The following is a 26,302-nucleotide window of genomic DNA, read 5'->3' on the forward strand; positions in this document are numbered from 1 at the left end:
CATCATGGGTTCCAAAAACAACAATAGAATTTGAAAATTTCTTGAAATACTTCAGAGACATTAGATAAGGCAGGAAGAGCATAAATGGTGAAAAACATTTTGTTTGAGAACTGGTATTTCATTTACATATTTCTTACAAGACATCCCATTTTTTCACTTGCTTCCTTTTTACATGTATCCCATCGAAGTATGCAGAAGAGATTTTACAAACCGGCATAAACCAATTTTGGGTCAAATTTTTTAAATTGAGTTTCTTGCAAAGTCTGAATGCCCGTCATTGACTCTATAGTTACCAACTTTCAGATACAATTTTGTTTTATATTTAAAGAATAAGAGCATTTTGAAATTTCTCATGAACCGGCACTTTCACAACCCCCTCCTTTGATTTTACAAAGCGTCCTTAACCACTCTTTCTGTACTACATGTATAATATAAGTGTCCACCTCTCCGGAATGATGCGCAAAAGTGAAAAACAAAAAACCTAAATGTTGCACATAAGCAGCACGCATGTATTGAATATTTTTGAACTGGCATGTTATGTTCTGCTATTTAACTTCCACTGCAATTGATTTGAAATAGCTAATGCCAAAAAAATACTTAGTCCAATAGCTCTATTATGTCAAGAGGTACATGTACATTCAGTTATATGAATAGGAACAAACACAGGAAACAAAACAAAAGAGAAAGACACAAACATAAACATGTTTACAACTATTAAATAAAACTAGTCTTCTTCATTTCAATAGTTGCCAAACAACCATGTTGTATACATTGTCAATAACAAATTAACTTAATGATTGCATTCTCAATTCAATTATCATTCTGTCAAAGGCCCATCAAATGGACAGATATAGCATTACATTGCATGTTGCACTCCTCTTTTACAATTCTCCCTATAGAGTTCAAATCTACAACTACTACTGTAGTTGAACCTTATTTCATTTGATTTCAGGCTTGATCACTCACACAGTCCTCATCTACAAATAAATGTGTGCATAATGTGGAACTAATTAGCAGTTCATGTTTATAAAAAAAATCAGGTTGGAATAGGAGACATGCTAATAACTTATTCTGACAGATATTTGTTTATTATTTAACCAAAATAAATCAGCTCTTTCTGTGACAAATTAAGATTGTTAAAATGAGTACCTGATATGCGCCAATAACTGCATGAAAGGTGGTTTGTTTTTTTTTTTTACCAAATTCTCTTTGACCACAACAGAGCGAAAATCAACACATTCAATGAAAATTCATGGAGATAACATCTTGCACAAACATACATGTAACAGACATTTGGTGGCCCGGTGAACTCATCAATTAAAATACAATGTAAATTCATGACGAAGGATACAACATTTTATAAACGTCAAGGTTTGGACCGAAGACTGATGTCTGTTGTGTTACTTCATCTGAATTACGACACGACTGACATGATGTACAAGCTCTGAATTTGTTTATCACAGGGTATTGGGAATTAGGCAATTAGCATGTCTACCATAAAAAGGGGATGTATAATCTCTTGAAACATGATTAGGGTCACATGGGTGACACCTTGACCAGTAAAGGTATCCGGATATTTTACAAACACATGATAACCTTGTTAGCTCCTATGCTAACCATTCTTATAAATTACTTCCTCTACAAACTGTACTAAAGAACGACCCTTAGAACATAATTCCTTCTTAAAACTTTGATTATCTACAAATTAAAGATCCAAATTTAACTAAAGTACATGAACACAAACTGGCCTGTATCATTTTTAAAGTTTGAAATGAATAGGCCTACGGGCCTAACTCTTGCAGCGCAGAAATCTGACCGACTTCTTAAGATGAAATCCAATTTTGAAAGATGGAAGACACATGCTTTGCATGTTTTGGTATATTATGCTTCTAATTACAGGCCTTCATATTCTGATTTAAAATGTCTTTTAAGCAATTAAGGCCACCTTTGTTTAGGGCATATTTCCATGTTACAGCTCAAATCAAATAAAAAGGGGCAGTACAAATCTCCAAAGCCAATGTGAGATCATTGAGGCCAATTAAAATGGCATCTCTAACCATGGCATTGGATTACTTTAAGCTCTGCAATTGTAGGACATTTAAAGTCAACTTTGGCACATAAAAATATATTTTTTAAGCCCTGAACCATAAAAAAATACAGATTTTTCTTTACCTGAATCACTTTATTTTCTTGGTCATAAGTTGAATGGAGTCCTTCGATTTTTATTACGTCTAAATGAAAATGTAGATCCATTACCCAAAGCCACCACAACCTCTCTTTTATAAATTTGTAAATTGTACATGAAGAGAAAGAATAAATAATGAATACATTTCTTTAATACTATGATAAATATAAAGGATCTCTGCAAACAGATTGAATACATCATTTCTGCCTAAATAAAAGTTGTGCGAACTTCAAAGTCAAGTACCCAAATGAAAGCATGTAATCCACGCAGTGTAAAGTTGGCAATGGAAAATCTGAAAACTTTGAAAATGTAGAATAGATAAGGATTTGTGTTTCTTATTCTTCCAAGATTAATATATTCCTCCTCACCCATGTGTTCATAGGCATCTACTGATTGTCAAGTAATTAAAAAGATTCATATATTGTCATAAATACATTATCTCTCTAAGGAAAGCATAATATCTCCTTGGCAGTTTTAAGGTCTCAATATTTTGATTTTAAAAATGTCATACATGTAACTTTGGCGTGACTATGTTTCCATTACATCTAATCAAAACACATTCAAGGCAATCCATGATTTGGCAAACCTGTATCATATTCACTACTCTAGCCTCTATGTACTCACATGTAATCAAAAGAGCAACTACAACGTACAAACCAAAACCCTTGTGCAATTTCTGTGATTAATACAATGGAGCAAAGCCAAAAGCAGTCGAAAATAAATATGTAGCTAAAGTAAAGTCTGAATGCAATCTATCATAGCACACATTGCATCAATTGACTGTGCATGCACACTTGTAGGTTTCTCTCCAAATGTAAACAATAATTTACAACCAAGATGACCTCAGCATTAATATCAAATTGTTATTCTTAGTTCCGATCCACTCAAAAACAGTCTAAATGCTGAATAAACTGAGGACATTTCAAATTTGAAGAATCAAATACTACTGCCACTAACAAAATTTACACATTTACAATGTGAGAATATATTACATTCAAATTGATAAAGAGATGAAAGAGATGCTAGGCTAGCTATTGCCACTGCATTTCTTTTCTAAGGAGTCCAGATATCCCTGGGCTTTATGCACTGCCTTCTTGCGTTCATTCCGTACAGTGCTATCTCCATGTGCATCAATATTGTCAAGACGGAGTACTTGGCGAGTGAGGAGTTCTTCAAGTTTCAGATACGATTGGTCAGTCTTTGATCCTTGAAAGGTATCCACTTCATTTCCCAGCTGAGCAATGATGGTCATGATGTCAAATATTTCCCTTAGTTCCTTTGGATGCTGCAGCGAAGCCTCTTCTTTTTCACTGGATGTAGCAGGCTTTGGGTCGATATCAATGGTCTTTGACGTTGCCGTCTTTGTCGTCTTGTGCTGTGCTGCCGGTGCAGTCCTGGGCGGCGAATGTGCTTTACGAGGGGCACCACGGAACGCTGTTCTCGTCTGCCCCCCTCCCCTTGATGGGGTCTGGGAGTGACGCTCTTGACTGGATGACGTTGATGATGACCCTTCTTCGGTGAACTGTGGAAGATCTCCAGAGACACTGACATTCGGTAGCTGAGGCGATGCAACGGTCGGGGTCCCTTGCGGTTTGGTACCAGCTTGTGAATGGGCATGATGATTAGCCTGAGATGCCCTTTGACCAATCAGACTCTCATGAGGGTAAGGAGGAACAGGAGGTGGCACATGAGGAAAATCACTATTCTGTTGGTTGCCCCCACCACGTAGCACCTGAATGGGTATAGAGATCGGGGTCTGGTGACCATTAAAATTCCTCATGGAACTGGTCATCCCGCTCCTTGGCTCTGGACTGCTGCTTCCGGAAGAGGATCCATCACGCTGTTGCTGCTGCACATGGATTGGAACAGTATATGCTTGACTTCCATTGGGTCTTCCGTTGCTTGGGTGTTGGTGGTGTGGCTGCTGGGGTGACATCGGTCTTGCATTGGACCTGACAGCTCCACCCCGTTGCAGGACACTCCCCGACGGCTGCAGGGGGGCTCCTCCTCTTCGGCTCTGGCGTGGACTGTGCATAGTGACTGGCCTCTGGATCATGGAACCCATTCTTCTGCTGCTCTGTGGACTAACCATGCTCTGGTTGACAAACTTGCCGTCTACGATAGGGAACTCCCGATGGTGGTTCTTGGGGCTTGCACTTCCTCCATGCTCTACATGAACGGGTCTATTCTGCCAGTAGTACTGCTGTTGGCTCGTAGGAGTTGGATGGCCACGGTGGGGGACTGACTGGACATACATATTGCCGAAGGAACTGTCATTCAAAGGCTGAAAGATAAAAAGAAAATTTTAATAATACTTAAAATCAATAGAATTTCAACAAGAAACTGATCTTTTTCAATACGTGATAAAATAAAAATGTCAAAATCTTGAAGACAAATGAGGAAAATAAACTATTTTCCCAATTACATAATGTACATGTACATGTAGGGTCTACACTAGTTTAAAGACCTACAGTACATATAAAACACTTGAGAGAATACATTATTGTTTTGGAGGGTCAACCTGGAGGAGCTGAACTAAAAAGAAGGCCTGGAATACACTGTATATTTATTATATTTTATTTTACACTAAATAATTCCCCATCTGTTCAACAGATCAATCATTTTCTCCTCGGCAAATCTTACCGTCATGCTCTCATAGACAGAAAGTAAAACAAAAAAGAGAGAAGTCAACAATGTTTTCCTGACAAGCATACCTATGTCTCACTCGAACATAATGAAAACAAATATCATTTCAGCAAGATTGACAGATACATGTAATACACACCAAAAACTGCTGAGTGTTTGTGCCTATGATCCTCATTCAAAACAAACTGTATCCAGACTTCTGTATGAATCACAATAACTGAATAGTCTGTGTTCGAACAAACTTGAAAGACTCTGTGTCAGTCTAAGCAATGAATGTAGTCAATACACAACAAGATACAAAAACATGAAAAAAACTCTTTGTGAGCTAGCAGGGTGGATCAAAACACATGCATATGATGTCCGAGTGCTGCAAACTTAAAAACTGGCTTGAACTTAAGAACGCCAAGTCTTAATAAGCGCAAGGTTGTGCTGTAATCTGTGGTGCTTCCTGCCAAAACAGGTTTGGCAAAGACACCACTAGTCTACGCAAACAGACTTCCTTGGACACCAAAGTACTGAATCACTCTGGCACTATCCTCATCAAAGCTACACGTACACACACATTATGTGGGTTGTAATGCACAAATTGAGGCTCTTTTTTCCTGTCAAGACTAGGGGTAGCTGTATAGTGTAAGATTAAATCTGAATTTGGCACAAGTTTGAGTGCATTAAAGAATAAAAATATTTTACATATGACATACAGGTACACTGTAGGCTACATAATTGTTCAACAATAGACTTACAGGTTACATACATTTAAGTTTAATTTCAAACCTTAAAAAAATCCTAGGTCAAAGTGCATTTCAGAACCATATTTCTTTGAAGTTCAACCTCTTCTTGTGTTTCAATATCACAAGCTATAACAATGGACCATTTATACAGTGCAGCTCTACTAAAATATACTCTATCGCACTTTACATTTGGTATATTATTATCCTGGCAGTACTTAGCCGAGCCGCTCAAGTATTCAAGGAATTTCTTCCTACAGGGTATCCATTCACCTCACCTTGGTTGAATGCAGCACCATGTGGGTAAATATCTTACTGAAGGAAAACATACCATGGTTGGGAATCGAACCCACGTCCCTTAGATTAAAAGACAAGAGTCATAACCACTAGACAACAATGCCCCCACGATAGTACTACATGAACAAATTAGGTCAGGATTTATTCTTCAGTCACTGTATAAGAGAGCCCAAAATTTTAAAAGTTTAAAAGAATTTTAGTGACAAATTTTATCGATGGATACCAAAATGATCAGTGATTTTTTTGCTCACTGAAAAGAGGAAGGGGTTAAAAAATGAAGCCTATCCCACTCTTTCCCTTCTATGGCTTGTTTGTGTATAGTCCTGTAGATCTAAATCTAAATACAATATAATATACTTTATCAAGTATTTCGATAGTTCAGAAATACTTTTAGTTCACAACTTAGAGCTCCACATCAAATGGTTAGATCAGTGATTCTTTGCTCATAAATAAAAGGGAAGCCTGTGCCCCCCCCCCCCTCTCCTGGTGCAGAGACCTTTTATGGTTTATTTGTGTACAAATCTGTAGTTCAAAATTGTCCATGTGAACAGCCTCTATTATATCGCTTGTCTCTGATGCTGCCTAGTTCTCATAATTTTGTATTGAATAACTGCCAGTGCATGAAAAGATATATTCTAAAAATCGTGAAGTACAGTATAGGCCATGGGTGTTGATTTATGCTGTGAATCTATTGTTCAAGGGGGGGGGTGATCTAATGCATCATCCACCCACTTGAATAGTATGATGTCACGGAACGACACCAGTGAAAAAAAAAATGTTGGCCTTTTACAGTTTTGTTTTAAATATAAAATAAAATTTTGTGAACTATTTTTACTTAATATTTAGACAGTCTTACTCATATCATATTTCATCTTTATCCTGCTATGCATATGAGATAAAATGTAATGTTTGAATATTATATTGTGTTCCAAATCGAGAAATATGGGACATAAGAGACACAGGACAAATTGCTGACATACGGGACTGCCCCTTGAAATACAAGACGTCTGGTTACCTTAGCGGCATCTACTCTTTCATATAGGGGGCCAACATATCACCTGTGTTACATGTATTCCTGTTAAAATAAATATTTTGAAATGTCGTGATTTTTTAAAATAATATCAGATAAAATTTTCAGCATCAAGCTCGTTTTATTTTGCCCTATTCATCCACATCAATGAATAGGGCATTAATGAAGAAAAAGATGATTAAACTTAAAGGGGAATGAAACCTTTGGAACAAATAGGCTTGTGTAGAAACAGAAAAATCAAAGAATAAGAATAAAGAAAGTTTGAGAAAAATCGGACAAATAGTGAGAAAGTTATGAGCATTTGAATATTGCAATCACTAATGCTATGGAGATCCTCACATTGGCAATGCGACAAGGATGTGTGATGTCACTGATGAACAACTTTCCCTTTGATGGACTGTAAAATACCCTCAAAATGTCTCTTTTTGCTTTTTCTTATGATGATACAAACTCTTTATCCATGATGTATTCTTAAAAAATATGTATTACATGCCCTCATGTAGACAGAACACATGATTTATGGATAGATGTGATAAAAGAGGCAATTCTAGTGAAATATATACTAAAGTAATGGGGAGAGTTGTTCACAAGTGACATCACACATCTTTGTCGCATTGCCAATTTGCTATCTCCATAGCATTAGTGATCGCAATATTCAAATGCTCATAACTTTCTCATTATTTGTCCGATTTTTCTCAAACTTTCGTTGATCTGTTTCTTTGATTTTTCTGTTTTCACACAAGCTATCTTGTTCCAATGGTTTCATTCTCCTTTAAAAGATACATCATTCATACATAAAATGTAGGTCTACATATTTGAGAGTCGACTCTCCGAGACTACGGGCTTTCCCTTCTGACTTCAAAACAAGAATTCAGTCCCTGGGGAGCATTTGATCTTAGTGTTTTTCTCATGTGACAGGCTCACGGTGCTTCCACCTGGCTAAATTTGTCCCCAAAACAGGAAGCCAGGAAGGGGAATCAATTTAGCAACGCAAGGAGAAAGGGGTGGGACTACGTGTAGAGGGAGGGGCATAGTGGAACGAGACAAATGTCAGGGTCATTGCTTCACAGGATATGCGAGGGACTAACTATGAATAGTCTGCGGCATGACCTGAAGATGAGCAATGGCAATGGTATCAATACCTTGTTCAGCTTTGCAAGGTATTACATGTACATCTACAAGTAGATGTTGGCCTACTTGATGTAGGTGAATATGTAACATACCAGGGAAGCTTGGACTGCAAAGCATGTATGTACATTAGTACGTGTACTGTACTGTATTGTACAAATACATACAAGTACATTACATGTACAGTAGTCAAATGACATCCAATTTTTCTAAACAAATACCAAACTATTTATTAGAACAATTACCTTTAAAAATGTGCTTCAAAGTACAATAAAATGTACAATTTATACCCATTCCACCAAAGGAAAAAAAATAATTCTTGAGAATGATATACAGTAATTACATTATGCAATCTAAATACTTTCCAATGCTGTTGAACGGGGTATTAACATGAACAGTATATGGTAAACATGAACAAATATTCAATGTTGCATATTTATTCATGTGAGTGACCCAGGGTCACACTAACCTTATCACTAGTTATCAATATCAGCACATTTACATATCATTAGACAATAATCACACTTCGTCCTACAACTCAGGACATCATTTTCAGTGAGGGGGCTATTCATCTGACGTAAGCTGCCCCCTTTAACTATTTTCTATTAACATTTGCCTAAATTTGTTGTGTCATACAATTCAGGGCTACATGTATATGTACAACATATTTTTGAAATTTAGGTAATTTTAATATGAAATAAAGTTTGATTCCTCTCTGAAAAGATGGAATTGCTGTCTTGTATTGTTAGGTATATTCATGAGCAGTATTATTATCAAATCTATGAAATTTCAAATATTAAAATTGACAAAGTAAAATAAACAAATAAATGAAATAAGGTAAGATAGCATCAATTCTTCTGAAATGCACTGATGCACATACACACCAGATAGATGTTTCTACATCATATTTCAATGTAATTTTCCGTATTATATTCATTTTTTTTCTCTCTTTTGTGGGAATGCATCTAAGTTGTATGTAATGGAGTTTCTGTTGATGTTGATGCTTTGCTTTATTGTGGTTGTTCTATTTACCCGGTATTTGGTACCTCTTGAACGTGAAGCAAGATGTTTGTAGGTAGCCTACATGTACATGTGCAGGTAGAATTTACATGTGAAAGCCAAATATAATCATCATACAGCTATCAATGAATATGCATCACATAATTCTTTCCTTGTTTCCTATTCTATTCATCAATTTCAAGGACAAATATGGAAATATGTAGATAAATGTTTTCATGCAGTTGCACACTGCACATGTAGGCTACTACATGTACATGTCATACTGGGAATCATTGAAGAAAGAGTGCACAATCAAATAATCTATACAAAATACAACTTGATTTCCAATTTATATCAGAGACTTGCCCTTGATTTATCAAGCATTTGTAAATGTTTTTCTGCAACAGGCCCCTGTCGGCCTACATGCATTGTACAGTATCTGTATGTCTTCATTATAATAGCCCGGAGGTTGGTGGTAATGTACATGTACAACTGTCTATCATGTACATGTAAAAGTATGAATTTTGCACAGGTCTATTAACATAGGCCTATAATATAAAACCTGCACTCACTGACACAGGCCTACAGTTGGACCCCAGCCTGCAAATTTTCATTCATTCTCCACAGATCACAAGCACAGGACAATACATGTAACAATGAAGTAGAGTGGAGCGCTGTATAAAGGTCAAAATTGTTTCTCTTTAAAGGTATTGTTTAACTTTGTGAGCAGCCGATTTAAAAAATTCTCAAACCAAGATGAAACATGTGTACAAGTGCATGTATTAGAACTAATAAACCCTGAAAACAACAATTATTGAGAATGAAAAGCTAAAACTACAAGGCAAACTCTGATTTTGTAAATAGGTGTCTTATAGACGCCTAAATAGTACACATAAGTGTATGGGATGAAATTAAGATGGTGTTTCCGGTCACTTTATATTTCAATTTTAGAAGCACTAAATAATAATTTTCGAACGCAATTTTTTCTGGGCTTCATTTTTGTAACATATCACAGACACAGGTGACAAGTATGACCTTCTAGCTCAGATTTTTAAAAGTCAAACCAATGTTACAGAGAAATTCCAGTAATTGCAGTAAACACTGATTTCATGAGAAAGTCTGTAAAACCAGGCTTAATTGTCAGTATATCATCGAGGATCTAGATCTGGTACAGTTACATAAACTGAACTTTGTGAAATCTTGAAATCTGCGCTGAAAAATGTTCTCACTGAAGATCACCAACACAGATAAGCACATGTGGGACAGTGTCTTATTATTGCTGGAATAAAGACCCGACGGAAGTGACAGAATCTGCGCCTTTTTTGCTTATTTCTCAGCAATTACACAGTTTCTTACAGAATCCTTTGGCACATATTTTTCATTCATGCAAACAGACACTTGGGTGGTCATTATATTAGATTCTGTAAAAAGTCATTTTGAGATCGTTACCAATACTGGAATTTATCTTTAACCAATCACTTTAATTGCCACTGTACTCACATATTTTTCACCTCCCTGCATGAGACAGAACCAGAAATCTGTGTTTGCTTTGCGTGAATTGTGACACCTCCAGTGTGTAGTATTGTTGTAGAACTTGTAGTGTACATGTACATGCACACACACACAAATAGGTCACCCACTTTTATACCTTACATATAATGTACATGTTGCTAATTAACTCTGCATTTTAATTTAATCTACCACAAATTTTTAACTGTGTATTTGCACATTTTGCTCTTCATTTACAAAATGTAGGCCTACATGTACACCTAAAGGACTGGTCCACAGTAGGCGGGTTTGAGCGTGGGAAGGTGGAACTATCTAGGGGAGGAAAATCAGCTGTTGAAAGCAGAAGAAGGGTTACCAAATTTGTTTTGCTTTCCAGTGTACATGTACATTGTACATGAAGGAACTCCTCTGCCTAAGCAGGAGGGTGCATACCTGCACATGCACCCAATACACCCCCCCCCCCCCCCCGCCTACGCCCTTGATGTACAAGTAAGAGAAGTGGGATTTGAGAATTCACAAACCCATAGCAACAAAGCTCTGCAACTATTTTGTATACAAACTATGAGATATGATGCATTAAGAAAATGTTGCATAGGTACATGTACATGTATTTGTAAACATCAAGCAAACAAATTTCATAAAGTAACAAAAAGTCAACCTTTAAATTAAAACATTGGAGCACTATAAAAAAAGGGTGGTGAAATAAAAAAAAACATTGCATCATTGCAGAATAATAAGATTATTTGACAAGTAGAATGCCTCTGGCAGTCTCACCTGAATTAGGCCATTCAATATAGCAGCAGTGATAACTTAAAAAAAAAAACCCAATGTAGTAATCATTCAAAAGTAAACACCATTCATAGGATAAGAATTACCTTTGACCTTGATCACGAGACCTAAAGCTAGGCTCAGTGATACTTGATTACCCTTACATGACTGCCAACGTTCCATGAACTAGATCCATTAGCTCCATTATGATGGCAATTCAGCAAATATTACAGCCAAAGTTCATTGACCTTAGACGTTTGGCCTTGATCACATGACCTGAAACTCAGACAGGTAATACTTGATAACCCTTGTGTACAAGTTTCATGAAATGATGACATTTAAAAAACTTAACCTTGGTCAAGATTTCAATGTTGACACCACCGCCACCACAGCCCCACCATCAGAAAAGCGGCACCTTCAAGTAGCTACAGTACATGTATATAATACATGTAGTCTCGCTCTGCTATGCAGGTACATGTAGGATAATGCAGGCAAGACAAAAAGTTTAAGATCCACAAATCAAAACAACAAAAGAAATTACCCATCAGTAAAATATGACAAAGATATTACTAAATAAAAACTTAAAGGTCAAGTCCACCTCAGAAAAATGTTGATATGAATCAATAGAGAAAAATCAGACAAGCACAATGCTGAAAATTTCATCAAAATCGGATATATTATAAAATAAGAAAGTTATGATATTTCAAAGTTTCGCTTATTTTTAATAAAATAGTTATATGAACGAGCCAGTTACATCCAAATGAGAGGGTCGATGATGTCACTCACTATTTCTTTTGTTTTTTATTGTTTGAAGTACGTATACAATTACGAATTTGATGATTAGAACCTCCTTGCATGAAGCACAAAATGTTGAATGAAATAATGGAATTCCACGTGTTCAGGGAGGAATGAAACTTCATTTTACATGAAAATGATGAGAAAATCAAAATATTTCATTTTTCATATAATGAAATATTTACAAAAGAAATAGTGAGTGGTGTCATCAGTTCCCTCATTTGCATACCGATCGAGATGTGCATATAACTGTTTTGTCAAATGAAGCGAAACTTTTAAATGTCATAACTTTCTTATTTAACATCCAATTTTGATGAAATTTTCAGTGTTCTGCTTGTTGGATTTTTCACTTTTTTTTTCAAATAAAGTTTTTGTTGGGGTGGACTTGTCCTTTACATTATGAAATAAAAATAGGACTCAAAATCATCACCATGCCATGAGTACCATATGTCCATTTGGAAGTACATGTATGATGTAGGCCTACATGTAGTACATACAAAAAAATGATCAGCTTAAACACATAATACCTGCATAATAGACATTAGTTGTTATGTAGGGGTTCAAGTTTGATTTCAGGGCAAACAAGTTCAAGAAAGTAGATGAGAACATGGTCTTATTTGTGAGACTTCCATTCCACTATTCCAATATTCAATTGTGGTAAACTCTCTGACAACTCTCTATGGTTAAATCATTTTTAGCAAAATTACTTGCTACATGAATTGCAAAGGGAGATTGGAACAAGCAAAGCCTCTTTGTCTTCATGAACGGTGTATTAAAATAGTGTTTCATAGGCCAGTCTAAAGGATTTCTCCCTTGGACAGCAAAGGAACAATATTGATCCATTAAAGCCAAATCCAGACTTCAGAAATATTTACAATTTCATATTAGAACTGGACATGATGCAGGCTAGGGTCATCAAACTTTAATAAAGTTCATGTAAACTTGGTCTCAGTCATATTCTCTTAATTTCTCTCATTTTTGTGAAGTTCTGGCTCTTTTAATAAAGGAACATTGTCAACTGAAAAAAATTGTGAAATAAAAAATGAATTAATGTTAGGTGTGCAGACATGTGGCCCCCTTTCATAAACTTGTAAAAGTTCTGTTTCCAAATATATTTTAAAATGCTTTCATCCCAAAAAGACAATAAATTTGTCACTTTAAATCAGCAAAGGCAGTAACTGGTCAGTAATTTGGCCATGATTGCAGTCAAATTGTCCATGATAATTACAGTACATCTGTACATGTATGATAAACATGTAGACACTACAGCAGATAAAAACATCAGCCTTTGCTTTGTATTTTCTCAGAAGTCATGTAATAACAAAATAATTGTGAACATTTGTACTCTGTAAATACTGTCTGATATTACTTTCAATTGATAAAAAAATATTATTGATTGCAAGTTCCATAAAATACTGCCTTTCTTGTCAACATAACCAACATCTGAGTATACTATTAACTTCAGTTTGAGGAATAATCTTCTCTCAAGACAAGTTACCCAAATAGGGACAATATGCCACGGCATAGTCGTAGATCTAGACTAGAGTACTAGACCTTAAGTTAGTCAGGAATCATCATGAAATTATCATTATCGTTATCAGATCTAGAATAGAAATGGAAAGACCCCCTGGTCTGTCCCTGTCTGCACAGCCACAGGGCCGTGTCTGCGCATATTTCTAGCAAAAGAAGATACACAACAACCACAGACTTTAGTACACATGAATTAATAGAAAGATATGCAATAAAAAAATTGACTCAAAATAGTGGAAAATAATGATTTTGGCATTTCATATGACAGCCTCAAATTTAATGCAGTCTCTTCATCAAAATCCCTAAATCATCATCATGTCCATGTGTAGCGCCTAAAGTGAATGGGTCCACAGAATTTTTAAATAATGGGGCACCATTTATATTTTGTTCAATATGAAAATGACTGGCAGAGGTTTTTCCAAGAGATTATTGAATGATAGTTAATTTTAAATTGTGCCAAAAACTTTGGCACAATATAAAAATTAACTTAGAATATGTAATAGTCATCATGGACAACTTTTCAATTTTTATGAATAATATAATTCTTAGATTTGACTTGGCCTTGTTTTCCTACCTGCACATCAGATCCAGCTTGAGAATGATTTCCATTATCATAACTTGTAGTTGAACTTGTATTCACACCCTTTTCATCTCTTGGATCCTCCCAAGTAGTAGCACGAGCTGCATGGTTGACGAAGAACGGCCAACCTGTTCCCGGATCAGTCAACATTTCCCAATTTGCTGGAAGCGGATCGTCGATGGTAATCGGGCGAATTTTCGATGGTTTCTGACTTAAACCATCGCGTTGATCCATTATATACTCCTTTCTGTTAACCCAGTTAGTGGCATGTTAAGAAAGTCGAATCGGTTTATAAATAAATATCGTCCGTCTGGAGTTCCAGAGTGATCGGGCACTCTCTCAGTCTCCTATCTTCTTCCAAATTCTAGAATCCTCCGGTATACATGTATGCCGTAATGAACATGAGATGTTCTGTTCGTTATATACACTGGACGAATTTTAGTCGTATTTCCATACCTCACCAAAATATTTCACTTATCTTCAAAATACAATGTTTGGTTTATATCTTAATTTTGTTATATTTCAGTCATCAATTTTTTTAAAATAACTTAATTAAATTCTTTATTTTTATGTAAAACCCTTTTAAAACTTTCAAATTGTTTTTTGTTTTCCAGATCACATACAACGGTCTAGCACAGAGGCTATACCATTTTTTTCTGCCAAGTCTGTTCATGAAACTCATTTTGATTGGCGTAAAAGATGCCCTTGTGGAACTAATGGCTAATCAAATTCTCTGTTAGGAATTCCACTCACTCCCACGGCTAGCTACGTACGTACGTACGTAAAACTGTAAATACGGAAGTGATTCCATAACTATGCACGTATAGTAGTTGCAATTTTGCATGTCACTAGATCCAGTTATCAGCGGGCCGTGAGACGCGACGTTGACCGGATGATCCGGCGTGGAGAAAGCCTGGAGTTCATGTTGGATACACTGGATCTCCAAATAAATGGCAGCCATAGCATCAGGATTCTGAGTAGATCTGAGTTAGAATTCTAAGTTAACTTAAGCATCTGTAAGACTGTAACGGTATATTGTCCTCGAAGTCCCTAGCCTAGTGCTACCACGCAGCTGCGGCCGAGGCACAACTTACTTGCTATCTTCATGAGATGTGACTCCCTGTGACTTACTCACTTAGCCTTCTTAGGCGTAAGTTACATCTACGCTGGCGATGCCCGCATCAAATGTACTAGAAGTAAGTTCGGTAAACAACAAATTTCTTTCCACTGAAAATTAACCAGTTAACCAAGAACAATTGAATAGTTTGAAACATGTACACTTGTCTTAACAGAAGAGCGCTAGCCCTAGGCTAAGCTAAGCCGGTTCAGTGGCCAGGTGAGGGGGGGGGGGCAAGAGCCAAAAATTTCCTGGTCTTATGAAACAGGCAATGAATGGCATCATGAGGGCGAAAATTTTGAGGGGATGATATAATGTACCGGACAAAAAATAAAAATGTGAGCAAGCGAGCAAAATTTTTACGAAAATCAAATTTTGTGATAGATTTTGACACAATGTTAAAAAGGGATAACGTATATCACCCTTCTCTCTTTTTTTGTATGCCACGGTGAATACGATAGTTTTTAACGTTGCGTGTATGTTATTGTTTTCACACAACACATAAATTCAATGCAGTTATGTACCGTAATCCTCAAAATATTTTGAGGGAGCACACCATAGCAAATGTGGGAAAATTTGTAAAAATTTGCCAGCCAGCAAAGCAAGCCAGAAGGAAAAATGGTCTTTGAAATGAAATTCTAATTATGTGATAGATTTTTATGTCATAACAAATATCATGTCATATTTTTTTTTTCATTTATCTCGTTTCGCTGCCTCCTTTATTCTTCTCTATTTCCCCTTGGCTGTGTAACCCCCCCCCCCCTGGTACGCCAATGCTTCAACACAAAGTTTAATGCAGGAAGGGTCCATACAGGGCCATTAAAGAGCCCTTTAAAGATTACGGATGAAGAGCCCCCACTGCACGGGGTCTTGGACAGAGCCCCCGGTAGCTTTGGAGATTTAGCAAGTTTAAGGACTTTCATACGACATTATGCAATATACCATGCAACTTTCATTCCCGCTCGTTATCATCAATCCTTGGCAGTCCGGTAGTTTTATCTTGTCCCTTTTCTTTATTTTCCAATTTCGATTTGGGCTCATTCCATTCTAGCTTAATTTCTCGCTTTTGTTTGCCTTTTTGTGATCTTTAATCTATTTCCCTGTCTTACCAATCATGCTAATGTATTTCTATTGTTCTTTCTCACTTGTTCCTCTTTCCTTCCTTTTCCCGTTTTCTTTCCGTTTTCCCTTTTTATTTTTCCTTAGTTTTCTTTTCCCCTTTTCTTTTCCCTCTCTCCTCTTTTTTTCCCTCTCTCCTCTTTTTTTCCTTTCCTTTCCCTTTCTTTCTTTCTCCCCTTTTTTTCTTATTCCTGTTTTTTTTATTTTCCCGGTTAACTCCGCCAGGGGGGGGGGCAGCCTCCCCCTGCCTGTTACTCCACTGCATGTACACTGTAGACCTAGAGTCGGTGTTTGTTTTTCTAAATAAGACAAAGTGATTAAAAAATATTGATTGTCTACTTCATTAAGGTTTAGTGGAGTCTAGACTAGTCTAGATCTATATTATACTAATATGATTTGCTAGGTATAAATTTTAAATCTAAAGCTCATGAACAAACTCGAACTTCAAAGGATCATATTCATACTTACCTAGATCAAGAAAGAATGGTCTGTACAAAAGCAAGGCTTGCTAAACACGTATCAAAGATTTAAAAAAAAAATTTGGATTAAAAAATGCATGATTAACTATAATTACATGTATAAAGCAGGTTGTCTCGTAGTCATAGAGTATCTGTGTATTTGGGTAATTATTAACAAAAATAGGTCTAGACTATATGTAGACAGCTGGCAGCCGTCTGTTTCAAGGAGTTTTTAAAATTAAAAAAAAAAATAAATTTCTCCTCGCTTGCGATCAAGTAGCTGCCATTAGGGGTTAACAATGTAAAATCCCCCTGACAGGGCTCATCGATTCTTGTCTTTATCTCATAAAAGTATATAAAAAGAACTAGACCAAAATAAAGATGATTATTCCACTTTAGCCTGAAATGCACCAATATGGGGAAAATAAATAAAATGAAAAAAAACAGTGACACACTTCGGCTGTCCTGCAACTCCTACTTCCCTGGTTTATCCGAAGTTAATAATACATTAACATATGGCCACTGACTGACTCCCTGTACAGATCGAGTAAGAGCTTTAGTCTCTGTTATTGGTGAGTGGAGCCAACAGAGTTCAGCGGAATAACCAAAATGGAGAGACTGAATCTTTTGCTCTAGACTTTCCTCAATTGATGTTCGTGCAGCCACCACTTCACTTCCGCTACACCTACCCGAACATCAAGGTCCAAAACACGCTCTGATACTCCGAGCGGCAAAGATGGGAAAAAATGCATATTTATTGTAAAAATCATACACCGAAACTAGCTTAAAAAGAATAAGAAGCTTAATTTCTTACTTTTTCATCCTAATTTCACTCCTTATCCATCCTCCGGTTAGCCTCAAAATTTGTGATTTAGAGCCAACATCAAGTTCCTCACACGTATAAATAATTCGCAGCCAATTTAAAAATATCGCATGCATGACAGTCCGAGCTCAGACCCTCGCGCATGCGATGTTTTGAAACGTGTGAGGAACTTGATGATCATGGTCAAAGGTCTTGTTGGGTAAATGGACATAGTACATATGAGTGTTTTCTTTTGTGAATAATTATTTAATAGCTGTTTTCAAAGTCAACATTGCTGCAATATTGAATCGCTTAATGCAGGCAAGACTGCCAGAGGCATTCCACTTGTGATGTTGAAAGGTGCGCTTTAGATTTGGGCAACAGTAAACCTATTCCAAAGCATGGATGGCCTGAAAGTTTCAGGAAATAAGTAATCTTTGTAGCATCTTGATATCCTAGACCTGAATTGTAAATGCTCAAATACATGTTGTAGAGGGTGTAAGATATTTTGATTTGAATATGTGAATTTTCACAGAGAATTGCCAATTGAAAAGAAGATCAAACAGTTGATCCGAGTTCTTAAGATTGAAATATTAGATGATAACTAAATATAGTTCACATGATTGACCCTTGATTTACCAAAGCTTAAACCCTATCTTAGCTGGGTTATTTCAGACCAGGGGTCAATTTGACCCCACACCCCCCCTCAGATCTTGGCCGCTGATCACGCGATCGCCGCAAAAATTTGCACACGCGTAAAGCCGGATGTAGACTACAAGACTATATGGTAAAATTCTTTAAAAATTGATTTTATATTTTTGATTAATTATGCAAATAAGCGTATGAAATTTGCCCTAAATTTTGTATTTTGTGTATGTTTTTGCTTTTAATTCAATTTATATAGCTAGTAGAATGCTTGGTGAATCAATTATTACATTTTTAACAAATATCTACAAAAAAATTTCAAAAATAATTAATTTCTTATGTATTTTATTGTTTTTTAAATTCTTATGTATTTCTTTGTTTTTTTCAAAACTTTGTTTTTATTGTTTTTTTCCTAAGAACTTTGTCGGGAACCCTTCTGCGATCATAAATAGCATAAAATAAATCCATACAAACCAACAAAAGTAAAAATAATCATACATCTATGATTTTTGGTTGAAAAACACAATTTGCGTTGGCTTTGCACACGGAATCACATTTTTGAGCAATTTGGGGTCTGATATGCACTTACAAAATGTTGCGTGATTTCAGAACCACGTACCTGGGTATCACAATTTTGGTCTCAAAAGATGCGCAAGACGAAAGTAAACAGTCAGTGAGCTGCACGATCAAAAAACTGCGCGCGACGACGTAGTGATGAAATTTGTCGAGGAGGGTCAAATTGACCGCCCCAGTTTAATAACAGGCATTAAGCAACAGTTTATTTGGTCAGCACCACTAGCGTACATACGGGGGGGGGGGGAGGCAGGAGGGGCAGACTGCCCCCCCCCTGACGAGAAGTTGAAGACCTTTTTTTTTTTTTTTTCACAATTTTTGGCGGAAGATTTGCCCTTCCTGTGGAAAATCCTAGGTACGCTACTGGTCAGCACACATGGCTCTTTATAAGTTGAAGAGTTTCTAAGTTTCTGTTATAACAGAATACACTTGTATCATCTGCAAATAACAAAAAAAGACAACTTTTTTGAAGATTTTGGGAAATCATTCACATAAAATAAAAAGCAAGGGATGCAAAAGGGAACCTTGAAGTACTGCACACATATATGCGATGGGTCGCATGCCTTTTATTCCAAGATTTACTCTTTTTATTGCATGTATTGTGCTTGCCACAGCAATATTTTTGAGATGTTAATGAAGATAAATTTCAAGTAAAAAAGTATTTTAGGGGGTTAATAAACATGTAGATGCCACATTCCCTTATAAAGTATTTTAATAAATGAATGTAACATTCGGTTCCATGTGTACCAAAATACTGTGTGGCTCAAAGATTTACAGTGAAAGATTAAATTCATCCCTTGGTACTTTACATAATGGTAAATCTTAATGAATGTTGTTAGTAGTTCTGATACCGGTATTTGATTGTTATTTGATCGTGTTTTATTTTTCTTCTCACATTTGCTCAATCTCTTCTAGGTTCCACTGCTAAATTAAAAGAATGAATATTATGAATGATCTAAATATCCTGCCTGATCCACCGGAGACCTGGCAAGCAAAGATCAGCAGGCTCGTTCGAGATGTTTTTCTCCCGTATGCAGTTCCTTACGTTATTCCAGCTTTTCTAAGTGAGAATTTCTTGCATCTTATAAGCCTTTCTTCTTCTCTAAGATTAATATTACTCCTAGTGAATTGAATTGTTTGAAGAATACATGTATCCATCGTGCTACAGAATAAATATTGACTTCAACTTCAAGCAATAACTTCTTAGCATTACCTTTAAAGTAGAAGAACATTGCAATTTCCTATTTTTTCTGAACTTTGGACTTTAAAGACCCAGACTAGAGCCAAAAGTGATATCACCAAATGGAAAAGATATAAGCTACATAGTATCACAATGTGAGTTTTAGGCATACTCTCCACTTGAGAGCTGACTGTTTTGTGTCATATTAAAAAAAAACTCAACTGGTTTTGAGAAAAAGGCTTGATAAAGCTTCTTCACAGCCTAAATTCTGTGATGTGAATCCATAGGTTTAAATGTCAAAAAGATGTCTCTTTTTTTTCCAGATTGTTTTAGATTTTTTTCAATTTACAGAAAAAAAAGACGCTTAGTCTCGGTTGTTGTATCCGGACAGGTCATGTATCCAGACAATCAAATTCAAACAGCCATTTTAAAAATTTGCACGCCGTAGTGTAAGCCAGTATAGAGAATATGCTGATGACGATTAAAATCTTTCAATTAATTTTTTTGTAATGGAAACCTACAACTGTTCAATTTGTTGTTTAAATTCTTATGTCAGGAAAAGTTGATACATATCTGATCTGAATGCAATTCTGAGTACAATGTAGCTTATTTCAAAGCCCCCCAAATTTATGACATTATTAAGTTTTGCTTAGATTTCACAAAATAGTTATATTCACATTCTGGTTGATATGCAAATGAGGAGACTGATGACATCATCAACTCACTACTTATCTGTGAAAAATGAAATATTGTATAATTCAAACAATAAAAAATAGTGAGTGGGGGACATCATCGACTCTCTCATTTGCATATCCCTGAATTGTGCATATAACTTTTGTTTAAAGTAAGCAAATTTTTAAAATGTAATAACTTTCTTATTTTGCACTCGATTTTGATGAAATTTTCAGGGTTATGGTTGTTTGATTTTATATGCCTGTCCTACGGGACGTATTATGGTGTCACGCTCGGTGTCCGTCTATCTGTTCACTTCTTGTAAACGTGATAACTTCAGTTTAACTTAACCTAGGCTCATATAATTTGGTTTGTATGATACTAATATGGATACCAGGAAGCCTATTGATTTGGAGGTCCAAAGGTCAAGGTCACAGTGACATGTTTTCATCTTACCCTTCTGCAGTCGTTGTAAATGCGATAACTTCAGTTTAGGCTCATATAGAACTTTTGGTGTGTATGATACCAGCATGGATCCCAGAAATTCTATGGATTCTGAGGTCAAAAGGTCAAAGGTGAAATTGCCACCTTCCACTTTTCTTGCTTGACTAATAACTCTATTTTCCGCATTACAGGCAGACATATTATGTTCTTGCCTTAGCGACGCTCTTGTTCTCTTTTCATTTAAATCAACTTTTTGTGGGGTATACTTGACCTTTAAGCAAAATATTCCGCTGGGAAATGGTAACAATGTATATATTGCTGTGTTTTGCAGTGTTTAACTTTTCAATTGATATATGATTTGTCAATGTCCTGTTGAGGTCTTTAAAATTCTTGCAATTTCAGGATGTAGACTTTACATATTTTATTTCAAAGCAATGTCAATCATTCATGCTATATAGGATTCAGGGGGGTGTGTGATATGTAGATCACGAAATTATTCAGGTGTATTTTCAATAAATATGCAGTCTTGATTATAAAAATTGAAAATTATCAGTGTCAGAGTGTCAGTGCCCGAAATCAAAGAATTGGAAGCAAGTTGTATGAATATTTTACACAGTGTTTCTATCTGATTAAGTTCTGACTTGTACAAAAGGTGTTCTGATGTTTTTCATTACATAGAGATTTAAATGACTTTGCCCTTACAATTACTTACAAAGGGTTTTTTATATTTGTAATTTCCATCCAGGTTGGAAAGTTTCGAGAAGTCTTCATGTTGATCCAAACGACAAGATTTCCTCGTTGCAAGCTGAAATCAGGAGGTTAAAATTTGAAATTGAAAACTTCCATGGCCATATCACCGACACACAGCAAAAAGAATACCAAAAGCATATTCAGATGAATCGGGACCTGGATGCGATATCCAACATGCTCGAAGAACGCCAGGATATCTACTGCAGTCCCTTCAAGCATAAAGAAACAAGACTAAAACTGGAGAAGAAACTCCGAGAGTATGTAGTCGAGCGCCCCTATGAAAGGGAGTTGAAACTTTTCAGTGGCATAGAAGAGATACTGGAGAAAGATTGCCATTGCGGAGGAAACAGAAGTGAAAATGGCTGCCTCATGTGGGTATATATGGAATTGTGGAGGACAAGAGCACGGCTCAATATGCAAGAAAATGTCATCCTCAAAATGAGAGCATATGATCTAAAGGAGAAAAAAAAGTAAACTGATGGAATAAAGACAAAAATCATTTTTCTACTCATTGCCATTGCTGTAGTACTAATGACTGTAACTTGGCTTCGTTTGGTGGAAAAGTAGGGGAGTTTGAATCTCTTTCCAATTATCTGATATATACTGGATATATTTTTTGACATGACTTTTTTGTTGGAGTGTGGTAATAATTAAATTCACTCATTAAAGCGACCTTCCACAGGGTCTACGGAATGGGATCGCGGTACAGTGGGTATGGTGCATGCTGGCGCTGTGCATGTCTTTTGGGCGCTGGCGGTGCTCGCACAATCGACACTTTTGGCAGGGCAAGGGAACTAAGAGGTTTCGTAACATGGGACTTGCAAGCGGGGCGGGGTGGCTTTTTAATGGAACTTTTGTCATTTGGAGTATCTAGAAAACTGAAAATTAGGTCTGAAAAAAGGGGTCATCAAAGCGACATGTCCCCGTACCACCAATATATGTGATTCCCACCCCTCCCCCCCTCCCAGGATATTACCATACTATGATTGTCACAAATTGGTATTCCGAACATTTTCTTTTCTCTGTCATAATCTCTGAAAGTTCCTGCCCATCATCTTACAAACAAACCAATCAAAATCAATTAGTTCTGAGCCCTTCTAACCAGTAGGAAGATTGAGGAAACGTGGGGGCATATCCTCAATACAGTTGCTGACTCTACGACCACATGTATTTTAATGTGCTTGATTTAATATACAGAGAGACAGAAAGTTGAGGATTTTTAGAAGAGAGGGAGAAAAACAGAGGAAAAAACCCCAGGAATGAGTATGTATGTAAGGCCTAAAGATTTGAAGCATGAAAAAATATTTAGTAGTCATGGATGATGAGTGAAACTGAAATAATCTCATTGGGTGCGTCGTGGTCTAGTGGTTCTGACTCTCGCCTTCGAAACAGAGGGTCGTGGGTTCAAATCGTAGCCATGTTGTGTTTTCCTTCAGTAAGAAATTTATCCACACTGTGTGGCACTCGACCCAGGTTAGGTGATTGGGTACTCGGCAGGAGTAATTCCTTGCATGCACCGAGCGCCGGTGATGGAAGCTTGAGCTAAAGCCGGGGTAATGATTACAGCGCTTTGTATCCTCTGGCAAAAAGCGCTTTATCAATCCAGCTAATAATATTATTATTACTATCTAAACAATATCCGCATAGTATTTGGATATTGCAATTTTTTGAACTGTTAGACACAGTCATTAATGTTTTGCTTGTAATAGGATTATGCATGTTTATTAATTGGCATATTTTGGGGGGTTTTCCTTAGAAAAAGAGACAAAATTTACATCAGTTGTGATGACAAATGATATGACATCTATCTACCAGAATACTGATTCTCTTATATCTCTGAAAAAAAGACAATGTTTAAAATAATGCCCGAACTGTTTAGTTTTTTCCTCGAAATGTCATATTTTACATCTGTTTGCATCATACATGAATTCAATTTTACTTTAATGAAAAAATATCCTCCCAAGAAAAAACAAATGGCAAAATAAGTGATACTGTAGGTCACTGGCTTGCAAGTTCAGTCAATGTAGATTATCCTTTGTGTGTGTACGTGTGTGAAGTTTACTTGAATTGTTTAAACATTGAATGTACGTGCAATGAAGTCAATTACCATCTTTTGAATACTGGCATAATTTCGAAATATAGTTGAATAGTAGTAGCACATGATTTAATGATCTTTAATCGAACTGCCTCGCATAAAATATTAAATACTGAAAAGGTCGATCTGATTGATGCCTAGACATTAGAAATATTTTATTTCACAATCTCAAAACTTTTCCTATTCTTTTTTTTTTGGGGGGGTCAAACTTTTGCTTGCTAGGCTGCAAGCTTCATCAGACCTTTATCGTAGCTGGCGCTGTTGTAGCACGACTAAGGAAATATTAGAATGATATAATGAGCAAATGCAATTTATTGCCTTGGACTTTGTGTTTCTTTAAGTTCACATCTTGATATGCATTTAGGTCGAAACCTTGGGGCCAGCGTAAAGAGATTTATGGTGAAAAATTATTATTTTTTATTATATCTTCTATTATTAGTAATAGAAGATTAATTATTATTAATAGAAGATAGTACTTTTCTTATTTTCCTGTTCTTTTATTGGTTTTAATGGAATCCCTGTTAGAATAGGTGATTCTCATGGTTTCTTCTGTACATGTACTTTGTATGGCTTGTGCCATCACATCAGGTTATCCATCGGGTCAGGCAATGGCGTAAACCCGACCATTCGAGAAAAGCGCCCCCTAAATTCGTGAAACGTCTGGGGAAATTTTCCTGACCATCCGAGAGAATTTTGCTATTGTTTTTGCAAGATGAACCCGACTTTTGGGGAATTAAGGGTGCCATTTTCTTGAATGGTTAGGTAAACTGGACCGAATGTTTCAAGAATTTAGGAGCCCTTTTCTTGAATGGCCAGGTATAGGTGATAACCCGATGTGATGGTACAAGCCCATTGTTTCCACTATGAAGTGTTCCAATTATTTGGTTCTACATGTAAATCATAATGGTAAGCTAGTCTATATACTACTGGGTTCACCACTGTGAGATTGCCTTTCATACATGTATCTTCATCACAAAAAATCTATGTTAGCCCAAATACACCAAACCACTATTAGACTATATACATGTTGGACAAAATAGACCAAATGTGCTTAGATGTAATGGTTAAAGAGATGGTCCAGGCTGGAGATTATATATATATATATATATATATATATAGATAGATAGATATATATCTCAATATATAGAGTAAAATTCAGAGCAAAATGCTGAAAATTTGATCGACATCGGATCACAAATACCATAAATAACAAAGTTAATGAATTTTCAAGATTTGCATTATTCCGGTGAAACAGTTCTAGGCATTTTTTCATGTATATTCATTAGGTGTGCTGTTGATGTCATATCCCCACTGGTTCTTTTGAATTTTATTATATGAAATAAGGTTTATTCAAAATTTTTCTACCAAGAACTAAAACAATTGGATTGACAACTGATTTAGTGCATTAGTTATTTTTTGCCGCAACTTATTTCATCATAATGGAGACACATCAATTACACTTGTGAAAAAGGAAAGTGGGGATATGACATCAACTTCCTACAATTCATTGTGAGCAGAGGAAAGGCTTATATCAAGAAGTCATGATGACAATAAACCACACCATTCAAAATAACTTGTTTCGAACAATATTCACTTTATTACACCTGTCCAGTTCACAGGCCATTTAATTTCTTTACAATATAAGTAAATGTCTTCAAACCCGATAAAAGACAGCAAACGTGCAATGACACTTACTTAAATATATACATGATATGTATTGACTTTCGACTCAAATTCAAGACTTTCTGGCACCAATAGCACATTGTATTGTCTCCCATCGTCAAAAGTGCTGACAGTATTCCAGTCTAATACAGTACTGCAGAAATGTATTAGACATTATGCCACAGATTGAGCTGGTTTGGTCATCTTGTGATGAATACAGTGGTTAGGATTATCATCTTCAATAATGTCTTTTTATTCTGAAATTACTACATCTTTATATCAAATAACAGAAAATTATAGTATAGGTAGATCACTATGTTGATTAAGTCAATATATATTACAATACGAATATATCATCCAGTTATATTTGTGTCTTTTCACAATGTAATAAACAGGTTATGCACTAAGTAATCCAGAAGAAAAAGTTAAACCAAATTTATAATTCTGTAAATGAACATAATCCCCTCCCCCTTCTCTCTCCCTCTTATCCACTGTGATACATGGATATTAATAAATTTCTAATAATCTCAGTATGATTCAACTGTTTGAAAGTAAGTTTCACAAAGATCTATGAATCACACTTATTTTTG

General features: G+C 36.1%; 2 protein-coding genes across 4 annotated transcripts; one reads left to right on the top strand and one right to left on the bottom strand.

Annotated features, from left to right (window-relative positions):
- Positions 1–1,231: 1,231 nt before the first annotated feature.
- LOC121419297 (BAG family molecular chaperone regulator 3-like) lies at positions 1,232–14,570 on the bottom strand. 2 transcript variants are annotated; one of them, XM_041613699.1, is made up of 2 exons: positions 14,190–14,570; positions 1,232–4,469 (listed from the first exon to the last, which is right to left on the bottom strand). In XM_041613699.1, exons 1-2 carry the CDS (start codon positions 14,427–14,429, stop codon positions 3,213–3,215), a joined length of 1,497 nt encoding a protein of 498 aa, XP_041469633.1. In that variant the 5' UTR covers positions 14,430–14,570; the 3' UTR covers positions 1,232–3,212. The 2 variants fall into 2 exon arrangements, with proteins under 2 accessions (XP_041469633.1, XP_041469641.1); XM_041613707.1 differs by lacking the exon at positions 14,190–14,570 and adding an exon at positions 4,971–5,304.
- Positions 14,571–15,296: 726 nt separating this feature from the next.
- On the top strand, positions 15,297–22,840 carry LOC121419310 (coiled-coil domain-containing protein 127-like). 2 transcript variants are annotated; one of them, XM_041613726.1, is made up of 3 exons: positions 15,297–15,400; positions 19,825–19,973; positions 21,951–22,840. In XM_041613726.1, the coding sequence occupies exons 2-3, from the start codon at positions 19,847–19,849 to the stop codon at positions 22,427–22,429; spliced, it is 606 nt and encodes a 201-aa protein (XP_041469660.1). In that variant the 5' UTR covers positions 15,297–15,400; positions 19,825–19,846; the 3' UTR covers positions 22,430–22,840. The 2 variants fall into 2 exon arrangements, with proteins under 2 accessions (XP_041469660.1, XP_041469652.1); XM_041613718.1 differs by having other exon boundaries at positions 15,305–15,391.
- Positions 22,841–26,302: the final 3,462 nt, after the last annotated feature.

The sequence above is a fragment of the Lytechinus variegatus genome, chromosome 1, assembly GCF_018143015.1.
Source record: "Lytechinus variegatus isolate NC3 chromosome 1, Lvar_3.0, whole genome shotgun sequence".
Classification (NCBI taxonomy): domain Eukaryota; kingdom Metazoa; phylum Echinodermata; class Echinoidea; order Temnopleuroida; family Toxopneustidae; genus Lytechinus; species Lytechinus variegatus.

Bases quoted from the DNA above. Each gene is read 5' to 3' on its own strand.
- LOC121419310 (XM_041613726.1), top strand. From the start codon at position 19,847: ATGAATATTATGAATGATCTAAATATCCTGCCTGATCCACCGGAGACC. The intron at 19,974-21,950 runs GTGAGAATTTCT...ATTTCCATCCAG, and splicing joins CGTTATTCCAGCTTTTCTAA to GTTGGAAAGTTTCGAGAAGT.
- LOC121419297 (XM_041613699.1), bottom strand. From the start codon at position 14,429: ATGGATCAACGCGATGGTTTAAGTCAGAAACCATCGAAAATTCGCCCG. The intron at 4,470-14,189 runs GTAGGAAAACAA...TTTATCTTTCAG, and splicing joins AAGCTGGATCTGATGTGCAG to CCTTTGAATGACAGTTCCTT.